Here is a 27,470-nt window from a genome sequence, read left to right on the forward strand (position 1 = left end):
ATGCCTTTTAACAAGATATTGCATAATTTTTATGCTAAATTCAAGTAACCAGAGCAACGTAAAATGGGAAAAAAAATTGAAATCAGTATTAAGTCCTTGATACTGTTAAGGCAAATTGATGATGGTTATGTAAAAAAAAAAAGAAAAAAACAACAACCCTACAGCACTAAGAATTATTCCAGAAAATAACATATCTAGGAGATTTTCAGTTCATATTTGAAGAATAGTATAAAGATATTAGCCATGAATCTTAGTTATGAACGTAGAAAAAAAGCTTCTAAAATAAAATGCATCCAGCAGTAAATTACATAAATAGTTCATTGTTACAAAAACAATATTCTACGACTGAAAAAAAAATTGGTTAATATAAAAACACCTGAAAATTGGGCTTCCCTGATGACTCAGATGGTAAAGAATCTGCCTGCAACGTGAAAGACCTGAGTTTGATCTCTGGGTTGGGAAGATCGCCTGTCGGAGGGCACAGCAACTCACTCTAATATTCGTGCCTGGAGAATCCCATGGACAGTGGAGCCTGGCAGGCTACAGTCCATGGGATCACAAAGATTGGAACATGACTGAGCGACTAAGCACATGACAATATAAAAACAACTAAAATAATTTACCAAGTCAATAAATCAAGAAAAAACAAAAATACACCATCAACTGATAGATTCAAGATAGTTTTTTTTTTAACAATCAGTATTCATTCATTCCAGTTGTGATTTTTAGTAAAATATAAGTATTCATTGCAATTTCATGATCAATAATGTAATTATAGCTAAAGCACTACTTGCCTTCTAGAAAAATGTACCATGGTTATTTGATTGTTGCTTTCATCAAAAAGTTCTAGTCGATGTAATAAGACAAAAATAATGAAAAGGGAATACAGATATTGGAAATTTCCAGATGACATGATTGTCTGCTTGGAAAACTCAAAAAATAAGCGTGATAAATATCACTACCTATAAGAGAGTTCAACATGGTTATCAGTTACAATATCAAAAAAAGTTAAAGGTCAGAACAGCCAGTTTTAGAATAGTAAACAAAATGATAGGATCTGCCCAAATAAAGCAACAACCAACATATTATTAACCAATGGTAATGTATGTCAGTAAGAGTAGATATGGTGTAGTAATGGTTGCAATTCTACTTCATTTTTATTAACTACAATCACATATCCACTATTTTATTGAGATAAATGAGACAAAATGATCTTCAATTTTATTTTGAGGATAAAAATGTGAAAAATGACATTTTAAGGACTAATGAGGGCAGATTTGCTCTAGTGTATTGTTCAAAAGTGTATGGTTTTAGAATACGCCAAAATTACCTACTGGATAGAGGTCAGTTCAGATAAAGTTAGATGGGAGGAAGGAAATCATAAAACAAGAGAAAAGAAGGAAGAGAAGAAGGAAGAAAGGAAAAAAGAGGAAGGGAGGGAGGGAGGGGAAAAAGAAAAGAGGGAGGAAGTAAGTAAAACCATATTTAAATCTGGAAAGGGAACTACTAAGAGGATATTTAAAAGCAGCTAAAATCATGAAAAAAAAATCGGAAATATAAAAACTAAACTCTGTTCCACACAACTCCCTGAGTACTAGAGAAATATCTGGACATTTCTCAAAATATACGCTATACTAAGCTGCCTGGATTCCTTTACGGTTGTCATGGATCAAATAAGTCTCCATTCTATATTATAAATAGTAAATCTAAAGGACATTTTTTTGTACCTGATGGAAGACAGGGTTCAAAAAGTGTTTTGTTTATTTTTTATTTTTTTTCATTTTAGCTTTGAAAAGTGTTTGTATGAATGTATGCTTTAATATCATCCATGTTCCTCAGTGATGTTGACTAAGATCACTAGATTAATTAACTGTTTGCTTCACATGGTATTATAATGAGAATGGAATTTGGAATTTATTTAATGAGAGACCTTACACCATGCAAAATCATTTTCACTTCAGGAAAAAATCCAGTCACTTGCAAGCTGTTACTTAGTCTTTGGCACATTTATATGTATTGGAGAATGCTCAACTTCATAGTGATGGCCATTTCAGAACTGGGTAATATCATTCGTAATTCTCATATTTTCTATAATTAATTCTATACATCACATTATGAATCATCTAATTTTAATAATGATGGTCATTTCGGTGTTTAAAGGTAGCCGTTGAGTAAGGTTAAACATTTCCAGTTCCTTAGACTTGTCCTTTTATGAAATGCTTTCCAGATACCTCATTGTTTGCTTAAGGATTTAGACAATCTCATTTTAGTTAAAATACACACCTCTGCTGTATACCCAGAACTGCACTCTAGGTAATATCTGAAGAATACACTGATACTATTATAAGCTTGATAATTCTAGGGAGCAAATCTACATGGATTTCGTTTTATTACTTGTACAGTAGCCATATGTCCTTCTCAAATTTGCTTTTGTATCCATAGCAGATTTGAATTCATATAGCTTAATATCAGTGTCACAGTTACTTTATTAAAATGAACTTTCTTTCACGTGATCAACAAGGGAAGCAGGTCCAGTGATGGCTTTCCAAGATGCCAGTGGAGTTGTGGGTCTTCCCTTGTGTGCATGTATTGTGCGGCGTGTGTGAGTGTGAAGGTTTGCATACATGTGTAGGGGTGTGTGCATGTGCACAGGCATGCATATAGAGATGTTCTGCTAGAAGATATTATTGCAATTTCTATGGCTTCTTTCTAGAGAAATTAACAAGGAAAGAGAATCTTGATTTTTGTCATTTTACACATAAAGTAAAAAGAAAAGAAAACAGAAATCATAAAAGGATACAAAAGAAAGAAAATGTTTATGGGAGAGAATATTGTCTTTAGGGATAAGAGATAAAGTTAGAACAATTCAAGATTTTAGAATGTATAACTGATAAAACTTGGTTAGCAATTGACAACAAAAGCCCTTTGTTTTTACTGCATAAGAGATTGCTTTTTAAAATATTCATAGATCTTCTTGAATATGCACCTTAGAATTTAGGAGTGAAATATTTCTCTAGGACATGAACATCTTCCTGTCAATTATTTTCTCCCCTGTTTTTATCTCACGAGTATCCCTACAAAATAAAAATCAAAAGCCAACATCCAAACTATCTACTTTATATAGATTACTTTATCAAAATTTTGTGATATTTAGTTCAGTTCAGTCACTCAGTCATGTCCACCTCTTTGCGACCCCATGGACTGCAGCATGCCAGGCCTCCCTGTCCATCATCAACTCCCAGAGTTTACTCAAACTCATGTCCATCGAGTCAGTGATGGCATCCAACCTTCTCATCCTCTGCCATCCCCTTCTCCTCCCATCTTGAATCTTCCCCAGCATTAGGGTCTTTTTTTAATGAGTCAGGTCTTTGCATCAGGTGGCCAAAGTATTGGAGTTTCAGCTTCAGCATCAGTCCTTCCAATGAATGTTCAGTATTGATTTCCTTTAGGATGGACTGGTTGGATCTCTTTGCAGTCCACGGGACTCTCAAGAGTCTTCTCCAACACCACAGTTCAAAAGCATCAATTCTTCAGTGCTCAGCTTTCTTTATAGGCCAACTATCACATCCACACATGACTACTGGAAAATCCATAGCCTTGACTAGACTGACTTTTGTTGGCAAAGTAATGGCTCTGCTTTTTAATACACTGTCTAGGTTCGTCATAACTTTTCTTCCGAAGAGCAAGCGAATTTTAATTTCATGGTTGCAGTCACCATCTGCAGTGATTTTGGAGCCCCCCAAAATAAAGTCTGTCACTGTTTCCACTGTTTCCCCATCTATTTACCATGAAGTGATGGGACCCAATGCCATGATTTTTGTTTTCTGAATGTTGAGCTTTAAGCCAACTTTTTCACTCTCCTCTTTCACTTTCATCAAGAGGCTCTTTAGTTCTTCTTTGCTTTCTGCCATAAGGGTGGTGTCATCTTCATATCTGAGGTTGTTGGTATTTCTTCCGCAATCTTGATTCCAACCTGTGCTTCATCCAGCCCAGCCTTTCTCAAGATGTACTCTGCATATAAGTTAAATAATCAGGGTGACAATGTACAACCTTGACACACTCCTTTCACTATTTGGAATCAGTCTGTTGTTCCATGTGCAGGTCTAACTGTTGCTTCTTGACCTGCATACAGATTTCTCAAGAGGCAGGTCAGTTGGTCTGATATTCCCATCTCTTTAAGAATTTTCCAGAGTTTGTTGTGGTCCACAAAGTCAAGGGCTTTGGCATAGTCAAGAAAGCAAAAGTAGATTTTTTTTCTGGAATTCTCTTGCTTTTTCAATGATCCAACAGATCATTTGACCTCTGGTTCCTCTGCCTTTTTAAAATCCAGCTTGAACATCTGGAAGTTCACAGTTCACGTGTTGTTGAAGACTGGCTTAAAGAATTTTGAGCATTACTTTACTAGCGTGTGAGATGAGTGCAATTGTGTGGTAGTTTGAGTATTCTTTGGCATTGCCTTTCTTTGGGATTGGAATGAAAACTGACGTTTTCCAGTCCTGTGGCCACTGCTGAGTTTTCCAAATTTGCTGACATATTGAGTGCAACACTTTCACAGCATCATCTTTTAGGATTTGAAATAGCTCAACTGGAATTCCATCACCTCCACTAGCTTTGTTCACAGTGATGCTTCCTAAAGCCCACCTGACTTTGCATTCCAGGATGTCTGGCTCTTGGTGAGTGATCACACCATCATGATTATCTGGGTCATGAAGATCTTTTTTGTATAGTTCTTTTGTGTATTCTTGCCACCTCTTCTTAATATCTTCTGCTTCTATTAAGTCCACACCATTTCTGTCCTTTATTGTGCCTATCTCTGCATAAAATGTTCCTTTGATATCTCTGCTTTTCTTGAAGAGATCTCTTGTCTTTCCCATTTGTTTTCCTCTCTTTCTTTGCATTGATCTCTGAGGAAGGCTTCCTTATCTCTTCTTGCTATTCTTTGGAACTCTGCATTCAAATGGGTATATCCTTCCTTTTCTCCTTTGGCTTTGCTTCTTTTCTATTCCCAGCTATTTGTAAGGTGTCCTCAGACAATCATTTTGCCTTTTTGCATTTCTTTTCCTTGGGGATGATCTTGATCCATCTTGATGGTCTTGATCTTGGGGACGGTACTGTGTCACGAACCTCCATCCATAGTTCCCCAGGAAAAGTTAAATATTTTTTGTGTTTGTGAGCATTAAAATGTTTTCTAACTGTTTTTGAAATCTTAACTTATAGTAAAGGTATTTAAGATTATTTGAGAAAATTTCAAATGATGATTATTTGGTATTCACCAAGTTTGAACACAATTGTGTTTTTACTCATTATTTTGAAAATTTATTTATGTACTATCGTTTGAGAGAAGTTGCTAGAATTATGGGAGAAAGCAAATGCATTTATTAGAATGCTACAATGTTTTAGAGTGTTGATATCAGTTTATAGATGATTAAAGGTAGAATATTCAGTTCCTTAATTGATTTGTCTCATTTGTAACTTACCTCTTATGACTTTAATGTTCCAGTTACCAGTACCACTCCTTTGTTGATCAAGCAATATTTAATATGATACAGATAAATAAATAAGAAAGTAAAGTGTCCCATATGTCGTGTCCCAAATAGGCTCAAGGTAAAGAGAAGCCTTACTAAAATTCTATTTCCAAGCCCAGTCCCTTAAGATTCAATAGATCTGGGGTGGTTAGTTCAACCTGAATTTTTTAAGCATCCAGTTGATTCCTATGACAGGGGAAAAATTGGGAATACACTGATGAAAAATTATTCTACAAACACATATGAAAGACTTTTGCATTATTGCTGTTTTGAGCTACCAGGAAAGCCCTGAATCATACATACCACTCATTTATCTAGTAATACACATAACTGAATTAACTGCATATGATATTTAAACTGAGTATATCTTTAAAATTAGAACATAATTGGTACTCTCCAAAAAATCAGTGTTTTAACTCACATCATTTTCTATGGTGGGGATTCACTGAAATTATATAATGTATTACATCACATAATTTATTTTTGTTTTCATTTATCTTACTCTTTAGCTTAATTGTGTTTTTATTTTTTGTTTGCAGGGTGCAAGTTGAATTTTATATGAATGAAAACACATTTAAAGAGAGACTAAAGTTATTTTTTATCAAAAACCAGAGATCAAGTAAGTTTTTCATTTTAATTCCCTGTCTATATTTTGTATATATGTTCACTGTAAAAAAAAATACAGCTATACAGTTCTTTTTCAAAATATCTTTTATATACAGGAGTAAACTTGATAATCTCTGTCAGGCACTAATGTTTAAAAAGCAGTAGATGTTGCCTCTGGTGATGTCAAAGTATCCTGACACCTTTACATCTTCAAGTCTGGTATCATTTAGTATAATTCTGAGTGGACCATTTGGATTGATAGAAATACTGAGGAAAATAATTTAAATGAGGGTTCCCCATATTTTCACTGTGAGGGACACCTAAAGCTTGTTTTGAGAAGACTCTGGTGATTCCAGGTGACCATAATGGGGAATAATTTTCTGATTTAGCATTTAGTAGGGGCGAGCTTACCTATCACACCTAATAGCCAGAAATATGTAGGGTGTCCTGAAATGTACAACACCTTTCCCTGGAGATTTAAAATGAGGAAGTGCAGAGCCAAGCTCAGCATATAACATCCCATGAATTCTTGCCATAAAATACATTTGGGAAACTTTGGAACTTCAAGAGGGCATGAAATTGGCATAGTCACTGTCCTCCTAAGCCTGTTCAGGGTTGAAGTGTCAATCATACTTCTTACCTCGCCACAATACCGTGTATTTTTGAAAAGTCATATATAATGAACCAACATGCAATTTTTTCATGTGATTATTGCTTAAGATGTCAATTAACAGTGGAAATAGTTTGGTTTTGACTTTACTCTTTCACAGTTTGACCTCTGCATCCTCTTTTGTGGTTTAATGTGCTTCTGTAGAGTTCATCAAGAAAAACTTGAGTTATGAGAAGTTACCTGAATCCTAACCACTGGAAGTATTTCAATCTATAAGGCACACAGATTAGAGACTCTTAATGGCTGGTTAGCTCAGGGTTAGGTTAATAATAACTAGTGCTTCTCTAATCTGATTCGTTAGAGGTCGCAGATATTACCTGAAGAGGCCACATTATTTGCATAAAAGGTTTCCTTTATTTTAGCACTAAAAATTCTGTCTCTACAGGCCAGAAAGAATACCCAGCTTTGACTAAACTATCGTTTAAGGAGGCCAGTTCTATAAAACCAGGGCAATTTCATTAACAGTGTAAAAGACTTTATTAAGAAACTAACCTGTATGTACCTAGCATTTTAATAGGAAAACCAAGGAAAAATTACACAATTAATAAGCATTAACCTTTTACTGTTAAGTATTACCTTAAGTACACTCACCTATAGGAGAGTAAAAACAAAATGGCATTTCATTTGTAGATTTTATTAAGAAATAATTATTGGAAGACCTTTCTCAGAATTTTATTCATAATGCATAAATCTGGTACCACCTGATGATTGCAGGAAAGGTAATGCTTCTATTAATCAGATTTTAAGCACATTTTGCTTAATGTTAATTGCTCTTCTCCAACATTAAATATCACAGCCATGTACAAAGATACGTACATGGCTGTGTTATTTCCCACAAAAAAGTTTTTAAGATTTTACCAGTATTTAAACCTATAATGAAAAGTTAGTTAAATCTCAAAAATGGGGCTGTGAGTGTGTATATTTCCCATTATACGCTATTAGGATTTCTTGGTAATTCTATAATTACTATCTAAATGTATAATACATAATTATATGTGATTATAATTTCTCTATAATCAAATCTGCAAGGTGCTGAGAAGATACAAAGTTTAAAACTTATCTTTGTGAATTTTTAAGCAGCTAGATTTTCTGGCTAATTAAAATTTATCCCAAAATTTATAGATATATAAAATGGTTAAACTTTTAAGTATGCCTAGACCAATCTGGGTTGGATATGATTTTTATGGCTTCAAATGCTCAGAAGTTGAATTACTTAGTGTATAATATCCACTATTATTTGTGGTTCATACAAACAGTCATTCTCATTTTTTGTTTCAATCTTCAGGCACTTAGAACTTCAGAGTGGGTAAACATTATGGTAGTGTAGTTTCTAAACACAATTTAAGTGCTGTACTTAAAATTGATATTTTTGACAATTCTTTTTAGTTATCTGTGAACTGAGTTTAAGTGAAAATCCAATTTTTGTTGTTTGTTTAAAGGTCTAAGAATACGTCTGTTCAATTTTTCTCTCAAATTATTAAGCTGCTTATTATACATAATCCGAGTGCTACTAGAAAACCCTTCACAAGGAAATGAATGGTAAGGTGTCTTTGTCTGATTTTCTGCAATATTATTGTTATTAGTTTAAATTGTATTATAAGTTTTGAGGTAAAACTGGTAATAACATTACATTAGTTTTAGGTATAACATAATGGTTCAATCTCTGTATACATCACAATAAGTCTGGTTACCGTACATCACCATATAATCCATCTCCTTTACCCATTTTGTCCCCATCCTCACCCTTTCCCTCTGACAACCAGCAATATATGAGTTTTGTTTCATAAGCTCTTTTTTTTTATGTTTACATGCAAGTGAAATCATATGGTATTTGTCTTTTCTCTAACTTATTTTATTCACCATAGTGCTCACTAGGTCCTACCATGTTGTCACCGATGTCAAGCTTTCCTTCTTTTTATGGCTGAATGACATTCCACTGTGTGTGTGTGTGTGCACCTTCTTTATTCCTACATTCATCAATAAACACTTGAGTTGTTTCCATATCTTAGCTACTGTAAACACTACTGCAATGAACATAAGGGTGTGTATATCTTTTTGAATTAGAGTTTTTTAGTTTGGGGAGGGGGATATAAATACCCAAAAGTAGAATAGTTAGGTTATATGGTAGTTTTATTTTTAATTTTTTTTTGAGGAGCCACCAAACTCTTTTCCATAGTGGCTTCACCAATTTACATTCTCAGAAATCACATAAGAGGATTCCCTTTTCTCTAAAATTTTCAATACTTTTTCTTTTTATTATGCTCATCCTAACAGGTATGAGGTGATTTCTCGTTGTGATTTCGAGTTGTATTTCCCTAATACTTGCATTTCCCCAGTAATCTTGAGAAACTTTTCATGGATCTGTCGGACATCTGCATGTCTTCTTTGAAAAAGTGTCTATCTGGATTCTGTAACAGTTTTTATTCTTTTTGTTTCTTTGTTTGTTTTACTATTGAGTTGAATGAGTTCTTTAATATTTTGAGTATTAACTCCTTTTCAGATATATGATTTGCAAATATTTTCCCATTCTAGGTTGCTTTTTCTTTTTATTGATGGTATGCTTTCCTGTGCAGTAGCTTTTCAGTTTGAACTAGTCCCACTTTTTTTTTTTGCCTTTGTTTTTGACATCAGATTTAAAAAATCATCACCAAGCCTATATCAAAGGACTTACCACCTGTTTTCTTCTAGGAGTCTTATGGTCTGGTTTCACACCTTACATTCAAGTCTTTCATCCATTTTGGGTTAATTTTTATGTACTGTGTAAGACCGTGGCCTTTGTTGTTGCTCGGCTCCCCAGGTGGCTCAGTGGTAAACAATGCATCTGCTGGTGCAGGAAACGTGGGTTCAATCCCTCGGTCAGGAAGACCCTCCAGAGAAAGAAAATGGCACCCCACCCCAGTATTCTTGCCAGGAGAACCCCATGGACAGAGAAGCCTGGTGGGCCATGGTCCAGGGGGTTCACAAAGAGTCGGACAGAACAACAAAAACAAAGATAATGGTCTAGTTTCAATTTTTACGTGTGTTCTATTTTCCCAGCTCAATATATTGAAGAGACTGTCTTTTCCTCATTGTATATTCATAGCTCCTTTGTCATATGCTACTTGACTATATATGTGCCTATTTATTGTTGGGCTCTATATTCCTTTTCATTGCTCTATGTATGTTTTTAATGCCAATACCATGCCATTTTTGTTGCTATAGCTTTGCGTATAGTTGAAATTAGGGAGCATGATTCCTCTAGGCTTGTTCTTCTTTCTCAAGGCGCTTGGCTATTTAGGGTTTTTCGTGGTTCCATATAAATCTCTAAATTGTTTGTTTTAGTATTGTGAAAATGTCTTTGGAATTTTGATAGAGATTACACTGAATCTGTAGATTGCTTTGGATAGTACGGACATTATAGCAATACTAATTCTTCCAACCCATGGGCACAGGATATCTTTCTATTTCTTTGCGTCTTATTTATCGAATAATTTGTCAGTGTCATAGTTTTCAGCATACAGGTCCTTTCACCTCCTTGACTAAATTTGCTTCTAGGAATTTTATTCTTTCTGATGCAATTTTAAATGAGGTTGCTTTCTTAATTTCTCTTTCTGATATTCCATTGTAATTTATAGACATATGTATACACAGAGAGTTGGTTCCAGGACCCCAGCATAATACCAAAATCCACAAATGCACAAGTCACTTACATGAAATGGCATAATATTTGCATATAATCCATGAACATCCTTGCATATACTCTATGTCATCTCTAAATTGCTCATAATACAAATCTAGTGTAAATGATAGTGAATAGCTGCTAGTATTGGGAAATTTCAAGTTTTGGTTTTTGGGAATTTCTGGAAATTTTTTTTTTTCCCAAATACTTTTGATCCATGGTTGATTGAATCTGCAGATGTAGACCCCATGGATAAAGAGGGCTAAATGTATGTTGATTTTGTATTCTGCAACTTTGCTGAATTTATCTATTTGTTCTAACAGTTTTTTTTTTGGTGACATTCTTAAGGTTTTCTATAGGCAGTCTCATGTAATCTACAACTCATTTCAGTTTTACTTTTTTTTTTTTTTCCAATTTGGATGACTATTTCTTTTTCTTGCTTAATTGCTGTGGTGAGAACTTATAGTACTATGTTGATAAAAGTGACAAGAGTGGGCATCTTGTCTTGTTCCTGATCTCAGAGGGAAAGCTTTTAACTTTTCATCAAGTATGATGTTAGCTGTGGGTTTGTCATATATGACCTTTATTATGTTGAGGTATGTTCCCTCTATACCTGTTTTGATAAGAGTTTAGAAACTGTTATAAAACCAAAACATAACACACACATTATTGTGGCACTACACAGTATTTAGAAAATCCTGTTCTTCCCCACCTACCTCCTTCCTAATCACCCCTCTAAAGGATGAGAAGTTGCTGACCAGATTGAAGTGAGCCAAAGATACTCATTGGGCTGTATTTTCACAAATGAACAGGGTTGCTATATTAACAGGCTTCCCAGGTGGCACTAGTGGTAAAGACGTGAGAGACCTAGGTTCAATCCCTGGGTCTGGAAGATCCCCTGGAAAAGGGAATGTGACTCACTCCAGTATTCTTGCCTGGAGAAATCCATCAACAGAGGAGCGTGGCGGGCTACAGTCCATAGAGTCTCAAAGTGGCGGATGTAACTTAAGCACGGATGTTGAATCAAAATTCGACAATGTCTTTTCTGTATCTGTTGAGTTCATGATGTAATTTTTTATATGTTTAGTTAAGGTGGTTAGTATTAATGAGATGTTGAACCATATCTGCATAAGTGAATCCCAGGAATAAAGCCCATTTGATGTATTCATACCAAGTTGCTTCAGTGGTGTCGACTTTTTACAACTCTAAGGACTGTAGCCGGCCAGGCTCCTCTGTCTGTGGGATTCTCCAGGCAAAAATGCTAGAGTGGGTTACTGTGCCCTCCTCTAGGGATCTTCCTGACCCAGGGATCAAATCCATGTCTTACATCTCCTGCACTGATGCAGGGGCTCCTTTACCACTAGTGCCACCTGGGAAGCCTCTGTATCTCATAACTAATTATTATAGTTAGTTTTACTACTTTTTTCTTTTAACCTTAGTAATAGTTTAATAAATGGTCAGTCCCTTAGTTTTATTGTTATGTACCTTTACCTGTGATTTTTTTTTTTTTTTACTGTCTTATGTTTTCTTGTTACTGGATAGTGCCTTTTCAGCTTAAAGAAGTCCCTTTAACATTTCTTTAAATGGGAGTTTAGAGGTGGTAAAATCCTTTGGCTTTTGCTTGTCTGGAAGCCTCTTTATCTCCCTTCAATTCTAAGTGACAACTTTGCCAAGTAGAGTGTTCTTGGTTGTAAGATTTTTCCTTTCAGCAATTTGAATCTGTCATGTCATTCTCTTTTGGCCTGCAAAGTTTCTTCTTGAAAATCAGCTGATAGACTTATGAAACTTCCCTTGTATGTACAAAGTTTTTGTTTGTTTGTTTGTTGTTCCTCTCTCTCTTGCTTTTAATATTCTCTTTAACTTCTGACATTTTTATTATAATGTGTCTCTCTCCGGGTTTGTCTCATTTGTAACTCTCTTGTCTTCCTGGACCTAGATGTCTGTTTTCTTCCGTAGGTTAGGAATATTTTCAGTCATTATTGCTTGTATAAACTTTCTGTCTCTTTTCTCTCTGTGTGTCTTTTTTGTTATCCCTATCATGTGTATATTGGTCTTTTGGATGGTGTCCCATAAACCCCTTAAGCTATCTTCACTCTTTGTCATTTTTCTTTTCTTTATGCTGCTCTTACTGAAAGAATTCCATTATCTTGTCTTCAAGTTTGCTGGGGTTTTTTTTGTTGTTGTTGTTGTTGTTTTCCTTCTGCTTGATCTAGTCTTCAGCTGAAGCCCTTTGTTACATTTTCCAGTTCAGTTATTGAATTCTTTAGCCCTGTGACTTTCATTTTGGTGCTTTCTGACATTTTCCATCTCCTTTTTGAACTTCTCACTGTATTCATGTTTTCTCTCAAGTTTGGTGAGCATTTCTATGAGCATTATTTTGAACTCTTTATCAGATAAATTACTTATCCCCATTTCTTTAAGGATTTTAAAAATTCGATATTGTTCTTTCTTTTGAAACCTATTCCTCAGTTTCCTCATTTTGCTTTTCTCTCTGTGTTTCTTTGTATTGGACAAAATGGGGAACCTCTTCTAGGCTTGAAGGAGTGTCCTTATGTAAGCTGTGAACCTTATTGTTCAGCCCTGCCCTAGCTCTTGGTTATCTCTCAAATCTTTGTAATTGTTTAAACACCCTGATATACTCTTGATAAGTTCCAGATTTTGAGATTGTACTAAGCCCTGTCAAGTTCAACGGTAGAGGTCTCAGTCAGCCCCTAGTTTTGGCTAAGTGGAAGCCAGACCCTCAGGGAGCAGCTTTAAAGTCCTGTGGGACCACTGTCTTTGCTGGCCTCCAGACAGGTGATTTGGATGTGACAGTTCCACAAGTCAGGGCTCCAGATGAGTGTGTGTGCTCCTCTCTGTGAGATCCTGGCGAGCTGTGGCAAGGCCTGAGAGAGTGCAAAGATAGCATTTACTCCCCTGGCCTTCGCTCCCTAGAACTCCTCTGTAACCTCTCGAGGTGTGGAAGCCCTGAAGCTTCCCTCACACTGAAACTCCAGCACAAGAATATAGGCCTATTTTAGTGACAAGCTGGAGATGTGTTTCAGTCTTCCGTGTCATGTCATGGGGGTGGTAGCCTGCCCAAACTGTCACTCCTGGTTGTTTCCATCTCCTGGGGTGCAGAGCCAGATACCCAAGGGGCATCTGCTGTATGAACTGCCTGCACCTGCAGGCTTCAGTGGGGCCCCAGGATGGGGGCACGTGGTGCTAGCAAGGAGGAGGAGCACAGAGATGGCAGCTGCCAGTGCCTCTGCTTCTGGATAATGTCCAGAAAGACCCCTGTGCCCTTGGAAGTTGCTTTAAGATTGGCTAATGCATCTCTTGCCTAGGTGGTCTAGGTGGTTTTCAGACTGCTGGCTTTTCTCTGCGTCTTAGGCTTTCCAGGTGGCGCTAGTGGTAAAGAACCTGCCTGCCAATGCAAGAGACATAAGAGATGAGGGTTCAGTCCCTGGGTTGGGAAGATCCCCTGGAGAAGGGCATGACAACCCACTCTGCTATTCTTGCCTGGAGAATCCCATGGACAGAGGAGCCTGGTTGGTTACAGTCTGTAGGGTCACAAAGAGCCGGACACGACTGAAGTGACTGAATATGAGCAGGGTGACTTAGTCTGCAGGAGGTGAAAGTTGCTCAGTCGTGTCCGACTCTTTGCAACCCATGGACTATACAGTCCATGGAATTCTCCAGGCCAGAATACTGGAGTGGGTAGCCTTTTCCTTCTCCAGGGGATCTTCCCAACCCAGGGATCCAACTCAGGTCTCCCGCATTGCAGGCAGATTCTCTACCAGCTGGACCACAGGGAAGCCTGTTTCTTTTAGCACTTGGTCCCATAATTCTAAATAATAAGTGTACACTGGTCTTCCTTGGTTTGCCAACTTTGGATAGTAACAAGGAGCTACCTACTTTGGTAGATCAAACTTAGTCTGCATATGAGCACCTTAAGAGCAGGCTTCCTGTACCCCACACCTTTTGGCTCTCCTGAACCTAAATCCTACTGGTTTACAAAGCTGCTGTTTCTCTAGGCTCAGTTCTCCAGGTCCCAAGAGTGTCTGTGTGGAGCACAGAGAAGCCCTGTGTGGTGAGATTCCTCCTGGCCCTGGGTCATTGTGTCAGAGGCAGGGTTTTTGATAATACTGCATCTCTGCCTCTCCTTGTTATGTTTTTGTTTAGTCGCTCAGTCATGTCCGACTCTTTGCAACCCCATGGACTGTAGCCCACCAGGCTCCTCTGTGCATGGGATTCTCCAGGCAAGAATACTGGAGTGGGTTGCCATTTCCTCCTCCAGGCGGATCTTCCTGATCCAGGGATTGAACCCGAGTCTCCTGCATGGGCAGGTGGATTCTTTACCACTGAATCACCTGGGAAGCCCCTTCCCTCTCTTATTGGTCTCATTGTGGCCCTTGTATTTCTCTTTGTGGAAAAGTTGTTCTGCTAGTTTTCGGGTCTTTTTCAGAGGAAATTGATCCATACATGGCTATAGATTTGGCATGTCTGTGGAAGAGATGCATTCAGGATCTTCCTGCACTGCCATCTTGAACCACCTCCTGAGTTGTAGTATAAGTTTAAAGAATGCTGTATGGAATTTATTTCTTCAATAAGTGTTTGTCACAAAGAAATTGATCTGGTTTTCAGTTAATACATGAATGTAATCTTTGTAGGTTCTTTTAATATCTCAGTTTTTTTGTTTTTGTTTGCTTTGTTTATCTAGTTGTCTAATTTTTATTGCTAGTTGAAATACTGTAAGTAATGCTTTGAAATGGATCAGTCTCTTTAAAAACCCCAATACTTTTCTGTTCTTGATTCACATATACTCCAGAGAAGTTTACTGTTTTGTATTCCAGGTTTGTATATATTTTCAGTTATAGTTTAGAGGCCACTTTTAAAAAAAGTTTCTTGAGGGCATTATTCTAAGTGAATTAAGTCAGACAAAAAATTAAATATTGTGTGATCCCACTTATGTGGGGAAAATCTTAAGACAAAACAAAGCACCAACAAAGCTAGTTATTTACTCTTGAATAGAAACTATTTATTCAGCATTTACTGGGATGCTTAATTCAAGTCTCAGATTTAGCTTGTGTAGTTCTTTGTCTAATTTGAGTTAAATGACATTGATTTATTTAACTTACTTTTCCATTCATTATTGCTTTTATTAAATTGCATATCTATTCCTTTAAGATTCTCCTTTTAATTTCTGTCCTTGCTCGAGGCAGTAGGAAAGGGGACTGGCTGTGTGATGGCCTGAATAATTATTATCTCATCACACACCTCGAGTCTCTGTCCAGCCTACAGAACTGAAAATAATATTCAAAGCTGAAAACAAATTTGATGCCTAACTTCTGTACAATTATTTTTTCATGTAGAGGTTTGCCTAAGAAAATTTTAAAAAATAAAATAAAAGATCAAAATAAAATGGGAAATGAAGGCATAATATGCATTTAAATGAATTGGTTACTCTTCAGCTTATTTAGACAGTGAAAATGATTTCTTATGTGTTAAAGGGTTTGGAGATGAGCTAAAGATTAACAAGTGAAATTTCATTGTGTAATAATTTATGTGATAATTATTTATGAAATAATTTACTTAACGAATGTAATATGGTTGTTTCACTACCTGTTTATTGAATACTTAGCATGTATTTGTAGTGCTGAAAATGAAGACATAGCCATGAAAAGTAACATTCATTACCCTCTGGAAATTTTCAACCCTTACAAAGGTTTTATATTTTAGAGATCTTGTATTTTTTGTAATTGGGGTGGTTGTTTTATTTATGCTATTTCCTTCAGTACACACTTAATCTTATTATTCCCACCTTCATGTAAATAAGCCCATGTTTTCTCCTTTTTCCTCCACTTTGAGAACCTCAGCACTAATCATTTTAACCCTGTTTAACTTACTGGCCTCAGGAAGCCAGCACCTTTCCCAAAATTTCCCAAAATTTCCCCAAATTCTAACTACATGTTCATCTTCTCTACTTGGGGGTCTGATAGTCATAGCAAAGTTGTCATGTTCCAATTGGCTTCTGTGATTTTCTGCGACTCAGTGAATGACAACCCCATCCTTCCCCAAACCCTGCTCCACCCACAGCCTCCCACGTTTTGGCTGATAGCAACTCCATCTGAACAGTTGCTGAGGCCAAATGTTTTGGAGTCAGTCATTCTTCATTTCTCTTTTTTTCCCTCACATTCTCCAGCATGTGCAAAACCAGCGGAAAATCCCATCATGTCTACCTTCGAGATAGATCCCGCGTACAGTGCCTTCTCAGTACTACCATTCTGGCCAAGCCGTCTAACTTTACCTGCATTACTGTAGCCTTCCTCGCTAGTCCCGCTAATTCTGCCTTTTTCCCTCTTTGGTTTATTCTTAACCAAGTATTCCGTTAAGTCAGATCCTTGCACAACTGTGGTCTGAGTATTGAAGTACCTGCTAAGGATGTAAGAAACCAATTTTTCACCGGTTACTCACCACCTCTCCCCTGCACCCATTTTGCTCAGCCACTCCGGCATCTTCTCTGTTCCTGGGTCACATTAGCCACTCTGCTGGCTCGGGGCCTTCATACCTGCTCTTCCCTCTGTCTGGAATTCCCTACAATCAGATCACTCTGGCCCGCTTCCTCAGATCTTTACTCAAAATCAGATTTGTAGTGATGGCTTAGCCGCACATCCTGTTTAAAACTGTATTCTCCTCACAAGACTCCCTGGAATACCTTTTCCCCTTTCTTTTTACATTTCTCTCCATCGCCTCTATCTCTTTCATATGGTGTACATGTGTCACTTGTTCAGCTTGTTTTCTGTGCATTCCACATAGATTGCAGTGGATACTCCACGAGGGCACAGGTTGTTGTTTGAATCCTCAGAACCTGGCACCAGTGTGGCACTGAGTAGTTATTTATTACACTAGTGAGTGAGCCCAGGAGGGAATGAAGGTCCTTTTCAGTCTGACCTTTGCTTCCTTCACCTCAACAGCCTCATGCTCCAGCCCTGCTGACCAATTTGAAGCTGCTTATACATATTCTGCTCTCCATTGTGTCAGAACCTCAAACATTTTCTCCCAGTTCTCAGACCTCTGTCTTCCACTCCTGTCGCTCCCCATCTACTGTTTCTCACTTTACCTCAGGACCCCTGGACCTTCCTGATAATAATTAGTCAGATCAATAAAGCTTGATCTGACACTCTTCCTTGGCATCATGCCCTATAAGCTGGTTCCACTGTTCTCGGAGGGATAGTAGTCTTGGAGCAAGAGTTTATTTCCCTGTCCTGGGATCGAACCTAGACGCCAGTCCACCAGGGGCTTAGAGACTGGAAGCAGAATTCTCTGATTGTTACCCAGTTTGGAAGCAAAAATGTCACAAGGAGGCAAAAACTGCAAACCAGGTACACAGTTTACCATAAGAGACACACAGCCCAGTGGGAGAACACAGAGAAACAGCTTGTTTTATTTAAGTCAGAAGCAAGACAGAAGCACAGACCCAGAGAGTATGGGCATCCTCTCTAATGAGGAGAAGCACAGTGAGTCAGAAACTGGACTGAGACCCGCACTCATAGAGACGTGCGGAAGTCCTGATCAAGGAACACAGTCAAGAGGCGACTTAAATCAATTATATGGGACAGTCCTTCTGGGTCTTGGTTTACGTTTGACAATTATCTTGTTTCTTTCTTCACTCACGGGTCCTAAGACCCTCCCCGATGTGCAATGTGCATTTTTGTGCTAATGGATCCCATCTCACCTGTGGGTGCGTGTCCACACTCATTATGGACCCCCTCCCTTTTTGACCCTTTAGGAGCCTTCCTGCACATGTGCAGAAGTGAAGTCTTCCTTGAACTCAGGAGTGGGCACCTTATCTCTTTACTTCAGCAGAGCTCAGCTTCTGCCACTAGCTTTGTCCTCAGAGTGTCTGGGTGAGAACAAAGCTTCAGTCTTACTCCACTAAACCACCACCAGCTGTCCACTTTAGGAGTCGGGCTATCTCCTACATCACCACTCTGGGTTAGGAGTAGTTTCTGGGGACTCTCCCAGTATCCCCCTGTATTTCTGTCAGCAACACACCAGCATTGTTTTTAAAACTTGGTGATTTATAAATGAAATGTACTTTAGAGATACCTGAGAATCACAAAATGAGGCACAACAGAGTCCTTTTTGCAATGAAAGAGCATTGGGAACTAATAGAGTGAAATAATATTATTTGAAAACATTGAGGAGCAGTTTCCAATAATTAACTTCTCTGTCATATTAGTAAGAATGTTCAGCTGTAATTATAGAGGGTATACATTTGAAAAATCAGATTACTGCAATTAAAAAAGCATAACAAAATAACTCATGGCTCCATTTTGAATACATTGTTTTGTTTAGTTCCCCTCAGGGTAGTATTGGTTAATGAAAAACAGCAGTGACCTTTACAGACACAGACTCCATTTTAAAATAATCAGGCTAATTTGGCAAAGAGATTAATTGAATTAGAAATTCTGACATAACAAAGATGCAGATATTTTGTGCCACTTTGCTTTATTTTTAAGTCCCAGGAGTCAAAACTGATGTGAAAATGTTGTGGGTGTGGACAAACGGAAGGATATGAAAAGAATTTTACTGTTAATGTATGAAATTGTGCAAATGGCAAGCTCTCATGGAGCCACAGTTTGTAATAAATGATTTAAAGGCATTAGCAAAGGAAACACACCTAACATGTAGTTTATGGATTTCATTGAGAGCTGAGCCATCAGCATTGTCTTATTGCCTGCTGGCACTTACAGTTCTTCACTAGGTCAAAACTTACGCATCCTTCCCACTTTAAAAATTGTTGAAGTGATTATTCATTTTCAATATCAAATGACAAAGTAAGAATCATATAAATGTGCTCATATTTTTGGTAGTTGGATTTACATTTAGAATAAGTGCCTAATAGAGCCACAAGTGTGCTGACATGATGTTCTAATTTTAAAGACCATTTCTTCTTTAGGATAATAACTATTAAAATAAGAAATTTAATTTTTGCAGTATGTTTAAATATCTGATGACCAATGAGATTGAATATCATAATGTTGACCTTTTCTTTTCTCGTATGCATTGGTTGTAATATAGATAAAGCATCCCCAAGTGTTCCAACGGGCAATCTGAAAAATTCACAAGGATTTCCTTACCAGATTCCACTGCTGGTGTTGCTAGTCAGGGTTCATCGTCTGCACGTGGTGATGGCCACACACACACAAACACACCCTATAGTATGGTTAGTTCAGTGTCATACACGCAACCCACCTTCATTTGGTGGCTATGTGCTGGCCTAAGACCCGGCACGGCTTTGTAGCCAGCTTTCAGAAAGATGAAGAGAACATGGGAAAAGATACAGTTGTTAAAGTTATCGACCGATGAAGGAGTATCACTTTTACTTGTATTTCATACCCAGATCTCACTGGGGAATCAGTGACACAGTCATACTGTGACATGGAGGCTGAGAAAGTCACCTTTGGCTAAAGAGTAGCTTTTTACACCCAACTCTGTACCAGGGAAGGGGAAAAAAATATAATGTTGATAGACAGAAAGCCACTTCTACCTCATCCCATGTGTGTCTGATGGAAAGACTCTTAAGAGTCCATTATTTCAAAGACAGCGTTTAGTCCTCTCTGCCGCATCTCTGACAGTTGGTGTGAAGTATTGTTGTCGGACACAACTGAGCAACTGAACTGAACTGAACTGAACTGATTGTTGTCGTTATTTTAGTCGCCAAGATGCGTCCAACTCTTTTATGACCCCATAGATTGTAGCTCGCCAGGCTCCTCTGTCCATGGGGTTTCCCAGACAAGAAATGCCATTTCCTTCTTCAGGGGATCTTCCTAACCCAGGGATCAAACTCGCATCTCCTCCATCGGCAGGCAGATGTTTCACCGAGTCACCTGGGAAGCCCAGTGGGAAGTATACCCATTTTGAAAGGATTCAGTTATTGGAAAATCTTTGTAATATATTGGTTACATGATAAATTTATGTTAGATTTTGTCCATCCATAAAATGTGGCCATACCTAGCACTGATTTCTTAGGATTTGTCATGATTAAGAGAGTGTCATAATTTTCCTCTTTGATTTAGTGGTCTTACACGTTTGTTAATACAATACAAGCTTGCCTACTGAGTTTGGAGCGCTGTCAACCCAAGTTCCTCTTGAGCTGTGACCCACAAGTCTTTCATATGAATTCTGCCCCACACAGTGACCCTATAACTTTTCTGTGTTTACCAGATGCTTGACTCTTCAGTTAACATTTTTACCCCTGACCTCCACCTCTGCTGCCGAAGCAGTTCTGACATTTTCAGCAGCTGTTTCCTTACCTTTAGGAGATGTATTTATTCACCATAAATAAGTGAGCTGTCAAGAGTGGCTGGGGCTGCATGTCATTCACTTTCCATATCTAAATAATGTTATTTCCATTGTTTGATATAGTTCTTCCAATTTTCATAATCATTCTTCAATGTGATTTTTATCTATAGGCCTAGTTGTCATATAAATAATACATGTAATATTTATATTATTTTTATTTATATATTATATGGTGATGGTAGTTTAGTTACTAAGTCATGTTTGACTCTTTGCAAGCCGCTCTAACCCACCAGGCTCCACTGTGTATGGGACTTCCCAGGCAAGAATACTGGAGTGGGTTGCCATTTCCTTCTCCAGGCAATCTTCCTGACCAACAGATTGAACCCACGTTTTCTGCATTGGCAGGTGGATACTTTACCACTGAGTTACCTGGGAAGCCCATAATGTATTACACATAAATAATATTACTTATATAATAATAAATTGACAAATTAAAATAGCTAAATAATATAAATTTTATTTTTATTTACTTTCAAAAATATTTATTTGTTTATTTGGCTGCACTGGGTCTTAACCGTGGCATGTGGGGACCTAGTTCCCCAACCAAGGATTGAATCCCAGCTCCCTGCATTGGGAGCACAGAATCTTAGCAACTGGACTACCAGGGAAGTTCCAAAGGTTGTTTTTATGTTTGTTCTTGTTGTTCTGTTTTTATAGTTTTAAAAAGTGAAATCTATTTTACTCTTATTATTGTACAAATGGTTCATGATTATTGCAATAAAAATACTTAGGGAGAGGAAAAGGAAGTAGAAATTGCCTAAAATCTCAATACCTACAAAAAAGTATTTTTAGTATTTCGACTGCCAATCTTTTATAAATTGCATCAATACACATATACAGGTACCACATTCATGTTGATACAATTAGTATAATGTTATACACGTCATTTTTATCAGACTTTTTTTTTTCTTGTTGATGGCCTTTTTGCTGTTGTTGATGATGAGAAAGTTAATTTAAATCTCTTGTTGGTTAGGTAGATTCCAGTTACTATTCTGCCATATATAATACTGCAATAAATATTTCTGTACAATCTATCCTCTGAGCGCCTTTTTGTCAATGGGATTGAAGCTTATTTGGAATTAGAGTCTACTGCTAGTTTTAGTTTCACCTCTCATTCGTTTTGGTAGTTTTCTAGGAATATGCAGATCATGTTAAATGATAAATGCATTTTATCAAGAGAGTTTGGGCACTACCATTTTGCTGGTTTGTGTACATTTTCCTTCTATATATTTAATTCAATTTAATGCCTGGTAAATGGATGTAAAAGACAACTTTCCGTTGGTGATGCCACTTCACATTGAAATTTATATATTAGAGTTTTGTAGAAATATTTTTGTAAGTACTATGAAACTTATTCCATATGACACAGTCTTGTACAGAAAATTTTTTCTTCAAAGGCTTATTTAAATTTAAGTACTCTGATATTTCAAGACCTATTAAAACAACATGTCAGATCAAAAAAAATGTCATTAGTTAGATAACTAGCTTTTAGTAAATCTGTATTCATTCCAATTTCCTATTGAAAATGTTCTCAAACTTATGATTAGCAATTTATTTCATCATCTTATAATTTATTTTATGCTTTCCAATTTATTTTATGAGTTTGTTATCTCCTTATTTTGTAGTTTACAGAACATTATTTCTATGTACCAAAAAGAAAAAAAAACTATATATGACATTCCTCTTCACTCCTGCATACTTTGTTTTGGCCTCATTTTTCAAGTGTTACTGAGAACATAATAAGGTGTGTTCTGGGAAGGAGAGTGGCGCTGTGTTCATCATCCACATTTTGCCTTTCCTGGCTCCATCTACTTGTCTGTATTGAATGCCTAGACTACTGTACTTGGGAAGACATTAGGACCATAATGGTGAGTAAAAGAGATACATTCCATCTTATGGGACTTGCAGTTCAGTGAGGATATAAGTATTAAAGAGGTACATGTACAAATAAATTTAAGGTTACACCTGAGATGAGTGGAGGCAGAGGTATGGTGAGTGACCTGGCCTAAGAGATTCCTTGGCTGCATTGATCAAGGGGAAGTTTCCAGAAAGATTACCCTGAGAGAAGGTTGAGCTGAGAGATCTCTGATGAGGGAAGAACACGTGAAAAGGGCTGCAATAAGAAACAGTGCGTCACAGTTGACTAAGTCTAAGAGTGCCAGGTTAGGAGTTTTGGTCTTTATTTTAACAAAAGTAAAGTGTCAGTGTCCAGTGGAGTGATGTGATATGACATGCATTTAGAAGGAATCTGTGTAGTTGAAATTTGGAGAACAAATATAGAAAGCAAAAGGAAGTGTAGGGTCCCAGTTACAGGCTTTTACAAAAGTACAATTGCAAGAAAATGGTCATTTATATTAAGGTGGTTCTGGCCGTAGATACGAAGAGAAGTAGATATATTTTACAGATATTAGGTGGAAAGAATTGGAAGGGTTTGGTGACTCACTCACGTATTCAGTATTTATAGATAGAGGGATGGAAAGCACCTAAGATGATGCCCAAGTCTTTGGCTAACCAAACACAATGAAATTTTGTGCCACTTTCTGAGATGTGAAAGGCCGAGAAGACCTATTTTGGTGGGAAATGGTGCAGGTTTGATTTGGAGCAAAAGAAATCATTCATCCAGATAATGTTATATTCTGGAATCACAAAGAATAATATACTAGGTGGTTGTTGTTATTCAGTTGCTAAGTCATGTCTAACTCTTTGTAACCTTGTGGACTACAGCACACCAGGCTTTCCTGTGCTTAATTTTTTTCCAGAGTTTGCTCAAGTTCATGTCCAATGAGTCGATGATGCCATCCAATGATCTCATCTTCTGTCATCCCTTTCTCCTCCTGCCCTCAGTGTTTTCCAGCATCAGGGTCTTTTCCAGTGAGTCAGTTCTTCACATCAGGTGGCCAAAGTATTGAAGCTTCAGCATCAGCATCAGTCCTTCCAATGAATATTCAGGGTTGATTTCCTTTAGGATTGACTGGTTTGATCTTGCAGTCCAAGGGACTCTCAAGAGTCTCTCCAGCACCACAGTTTGAAAGCATCAATTCTTCAGCACTCTGCCTTCTTTATGGTCCAATTCTCACATCCATATATGACTACTGGAAAAACCACAGGTTTGACTATATGGACCTTTGTCAGAAAAGTGATGTCTCTGCTTTTTAATTCGCTATCTAGTTTTCATAGCTTTACTTCCAAGCAGCAAGTAAATATACTAGGTATTTTCTTTGAATAGTCTTCTAAATTTTGCAGTTCTTTTTTAAACAAGGAATTTTTAAAGAGTGTATTGCTCTTTGTGTTTGTTTAACATATTACCCAAAATAAAATGATTCAAAGATTTAAAAATACACACTTTTTTTGGGGGATTCCTCAAATACTTTATCACTATAGTGAGTGGGCTTAGTTCTGTTTGTAGTTTTTTTGTTTGCATTTTTTGGGCAATGTACTATAGCTATTTTCATCTTTTCCTGAGTAGAGTATGTTGCTGGGAATGACTAGTATTTGAATCAGCTGTGCACCAAATTATGTAGATAGGGACAAAGTATAAACAGTGAAAAATTGTAACTTGTCGGACATTAAAATATATGATGTTCTTTGCAGAATATAAACACTTTTTAGAATCAAAAATAATAGTACTTTTAAGACACATTTAAAGACAATTACTCCTTGTTCTGCATAATGTTTTATGCTAACCTCAGCCATAGGTTTTGGGTTTTTTTGGTGGTATATTAAATATTTTATTAAATATTAATACAAATCTAAATATTAATGTGTTCTACAATCTGAAAGTGTTAGTCGATCCAGTAATGTTCAACTCTTTGTGACCCATGGACTGTAGCCCACCAGTCTCCTCTGTCCCTGGGATTTCCCAGGAATGAATACTGGAGTGGGTTGCCATTCCCTTTTCCAGGGATCTTTCCTGATCCAGGGATCGAACCCAGGTCTCCTGCTTTGCAAGTGAATTATTTACTGTCTGAGCCACCCCTTCAACCTGAGTTACTGACTTTATTCTGATTATTTCTACTGTTGAATTTGTACTGCCAAAATATTGTTTAAAAACAATAAAATCCTAGAGGTAATTGAAGGCACTTAAGTGACCTTTCAATGGAGTATTGATTAGCAAACGGTTTGAAGTTTTTCTCCACTGGCAGTTTCACTCTTTAAATAAGAGCCCATGGTCTTTTCTTTGGATTAGTATGAGACTGAAAACAAAATCAAAAAGAGTTTTTTCCCCTGAAATAGAAATGAATATTACCAAAAAGAAAATTAAATCAATATAAAGGTTTTTTTCCTAATTTTAATTTTGATGTTAACATATTTTCTCTATTTTATTGTCTTTTTATGTTAACAACATTTAAATATTTTCAACTTTTATCAAAATCTGAAAATGAATGTTTTTCTCACTTGAAAAAATCTAATGTCTTATCTTTCTTTTCATAGGTCTCATATCTTTTGGGTGAACAGAAGTCTGCCTTTATGGGGTTTACAGGTTATGTACAACTTTGTTTTATTCCTATATGTGTAGTTGTATTCATATTTTACAGGACAATATTACTGGGGAGAAAGTTATTGATATTAAAAAATTGAGATTAAAAACAATCAAAAATTGTTTATTATTTAATTAACCTTAATGCACATCTTGAAGTTTTTATTTCTTTATGTTAACCTGAGCCTTGCATTCTACTTGTTAAGAATTTCCTCATGATCAGGATTAGACTTCAGAAAGCTTAAGTAAAACAATGTTTGAAGTCACAACAAGTCCTCCAAACTAATTTATGTGTTCCTAAATTCTTAGGTTACATCCACGTTTGAAAAATTAGTCAAAAGCTCTTAACCATGTTTGCCTTTTGTTCTCAATATCAGGGGCATGGCAGCATCTTAATGAATAATTGTTAAATGAATAAACAAATGAACCAATAGCTCTTATTACCAATGGGAAGAACTTGGTCCCTTAGTAGATAATTTTGCAAATAAAACAAAAAGTATGCCCTAACACTAAAAGGTCCTGAAGAAGGAGAAAGGAAATGTGAAGAGAACAGTGCTTCTGAATCACATATTCGGTGTGTTTCCTGGAGTCCTTGTTCTTTGTTCCTTTTCCTGTTGAATTTCATGCCTAGAAAAATTTTTACAACTTCACATTTCCTCTATTCCTGTCTCTTTCCTTCAGATGCTTTTTAGTTTCTGTTAATTTTCAAAAGCAGAAATTATTCAAAGAGTAGAGTCCCTAAGATTAAAAGCATTAGAGATTGGAAGACAGCTGAGTCTGGAAGGAAGGGAAAGACTTTAAGACTCACTGTTTATAAGCAGACATTAAAATACTTTAAAATCAAATGTTTGGTTTCTCATTTAACATCAGGGTGATTCTGAGATCTGTACATTTTATAAGCAACTATGAATTATTTTTATTATGTATTCATTGTGTTTATTAGTATGAAATCATGTTTTTGCTGTGTTTGCATATTTCCTATTTTATAAGTTGTGTTTTATGTTTTTTTTTTTTTTTAGTGAATCTCATAGCAGTGCCATTAACTTACAAATAACTCTTTTCAAATATTTCAGTTTCACTAAAAATGCAGTTTTTTAATCTCTAAGTTAGATTCCTATATTATCCATTAGTGAGGTGCACACTTGTAAAGTAAGTTAGTATTTTTCTGAATAATTATATATGGCCTTGAAATATATTTTGATCATTCAAATTGTTTTTACTTAATAGTGATATCTTTAAATAAGAACGCTCATTTTTCAATAAGATTTTGAGTAATTCATCCCGAAAATGGTTTCAAGGTCACCTAACAAGGTGTACCTTTAGAATGGCACACATGAGTTAGAAAATTTGTGGGGAAAATCTAAAAAGTTCAACTTTTCTATTTTAATAATGTCTGGCTACTGTATGCACTTCCAGACTTATTTTACTTATATTGTCATGCATTCATATGCTTTTAAATTATCCTTATGTTTTAATACTCACCTATATCAAAATTTTCATTAAAACAGGAATCAGACTCTAAAACTCTAGGGTATCTGCTTTTCTCAGACAGGTTGACTTAACCCTCACAAATCTATGAACAAATATATTTGTTATCTTAAATACTTCATGTTGATGCTTGCTTAGTATTCCTCTCTCCCAAAGTGCTTAGAGTCTTTAACACAAAATAATTTGGATGTCCTTTCTGTTGGAGCCACTGTTCTTTGGGAGTTGAGCTAAGGAAATTGTATGTGGAATAGAGACGAGAGAAAGGCGAGAACTCGTCTAGGGCAGTAGGATGCCAGTGTCCGCTGCAGAAGGGGGATTGCTTGTGAAGTCTGTTCAGACGGAATCTGAAAGTATCTTGGACCGTTTGCTTTAATGTTCAAGGATGTTACTGTTAACCTTTGTTTGAGGTGGATGATAGGATGCAAAGTATCCCTCAACTCCAAGCTTGTATTCTTTGATTTTCTGTAGGGAACTGCCATTTTTGACCGAGGAACTGAGAGGGAGGCTGTGTGGCTGGTCATGTGATTGCGTGTGTCAGGAATACATGCACACACAAACAAAATCTAGTCTTTACATATCATTCAAATTCCAGTCACCTGACTATTCTAATCCCACACTTACATTTGTGGTAATAAATTTTGAAAGACTTACTGAGGAGAATTAGACATTATAAAAATGAAACCGTAGTGCCCGGGA

At 36.7% G+C, this 27,470-nt stretch overlaps 1 protein-coding gene and 1 long non-coding RNA gene across 2 annotated transcripts in view; one reads left to right on the forward strand and one right to left on the reverse strand.

The window, feature by feature from the left end:
• The window catches only part of LOC139033648 (uncharacterized), a 31,318-nt gene extending 14,146 nt beyond the window's left edge, over positions 1-17,172 (reverse strand). Inside the window, exon 1 of the long non-coding RNA XR_011486174.1 lies at positions 16,916-17,172. This is a non-coding gene — a long non-coding RNA (uncharacterized lncRNA). The remainder of the gene's footprint in view (positions 1-16,915) is intronic.
• The window catches only part of LOC110147418 (potassium channel subfamily T member 2), a 237,532-nt gene that overhangs the window by 117,327 nt on the left and 92,735 nt on the right, over positions 1-27,470 (forward strand). Inside the window, exons 2-4 of the mRNA XM_070463093.1 lie at positions 6,065-6,144; positions 8,241-8,340; positions 25,241-25,289. Coding sequence (XP_070319194.1) covers positions 6,065-6,144; positions 8,241-8,340; positions 25,241-25,289 — 229 coding nt within the window. The remainder of the gene's footprint in view (positions 1-6,064; positions 6,145-8,240; positions 8,341-25,240; positions 25,290-27,470) is intronic.

Source organism: Odocoileus virginianus, unplaced genomic scaffold (genome assembly GCF_023699985.2).
Source record: "Odocoileus virginianus isolate 20LAN1187 ecotype Illinois unplaced genomic scaffold, Ovbor_1.2 Unplaced_Scaffold_26, whole genome shotgun sequence".
Classification (NCBI taxonomy): domain Eukaryota; kingdom Metazoa; phylum Chordata; class Mammalia; order Artiodactyla; family Cervidae; genus Odocoileus; species Odocoileus virginianus.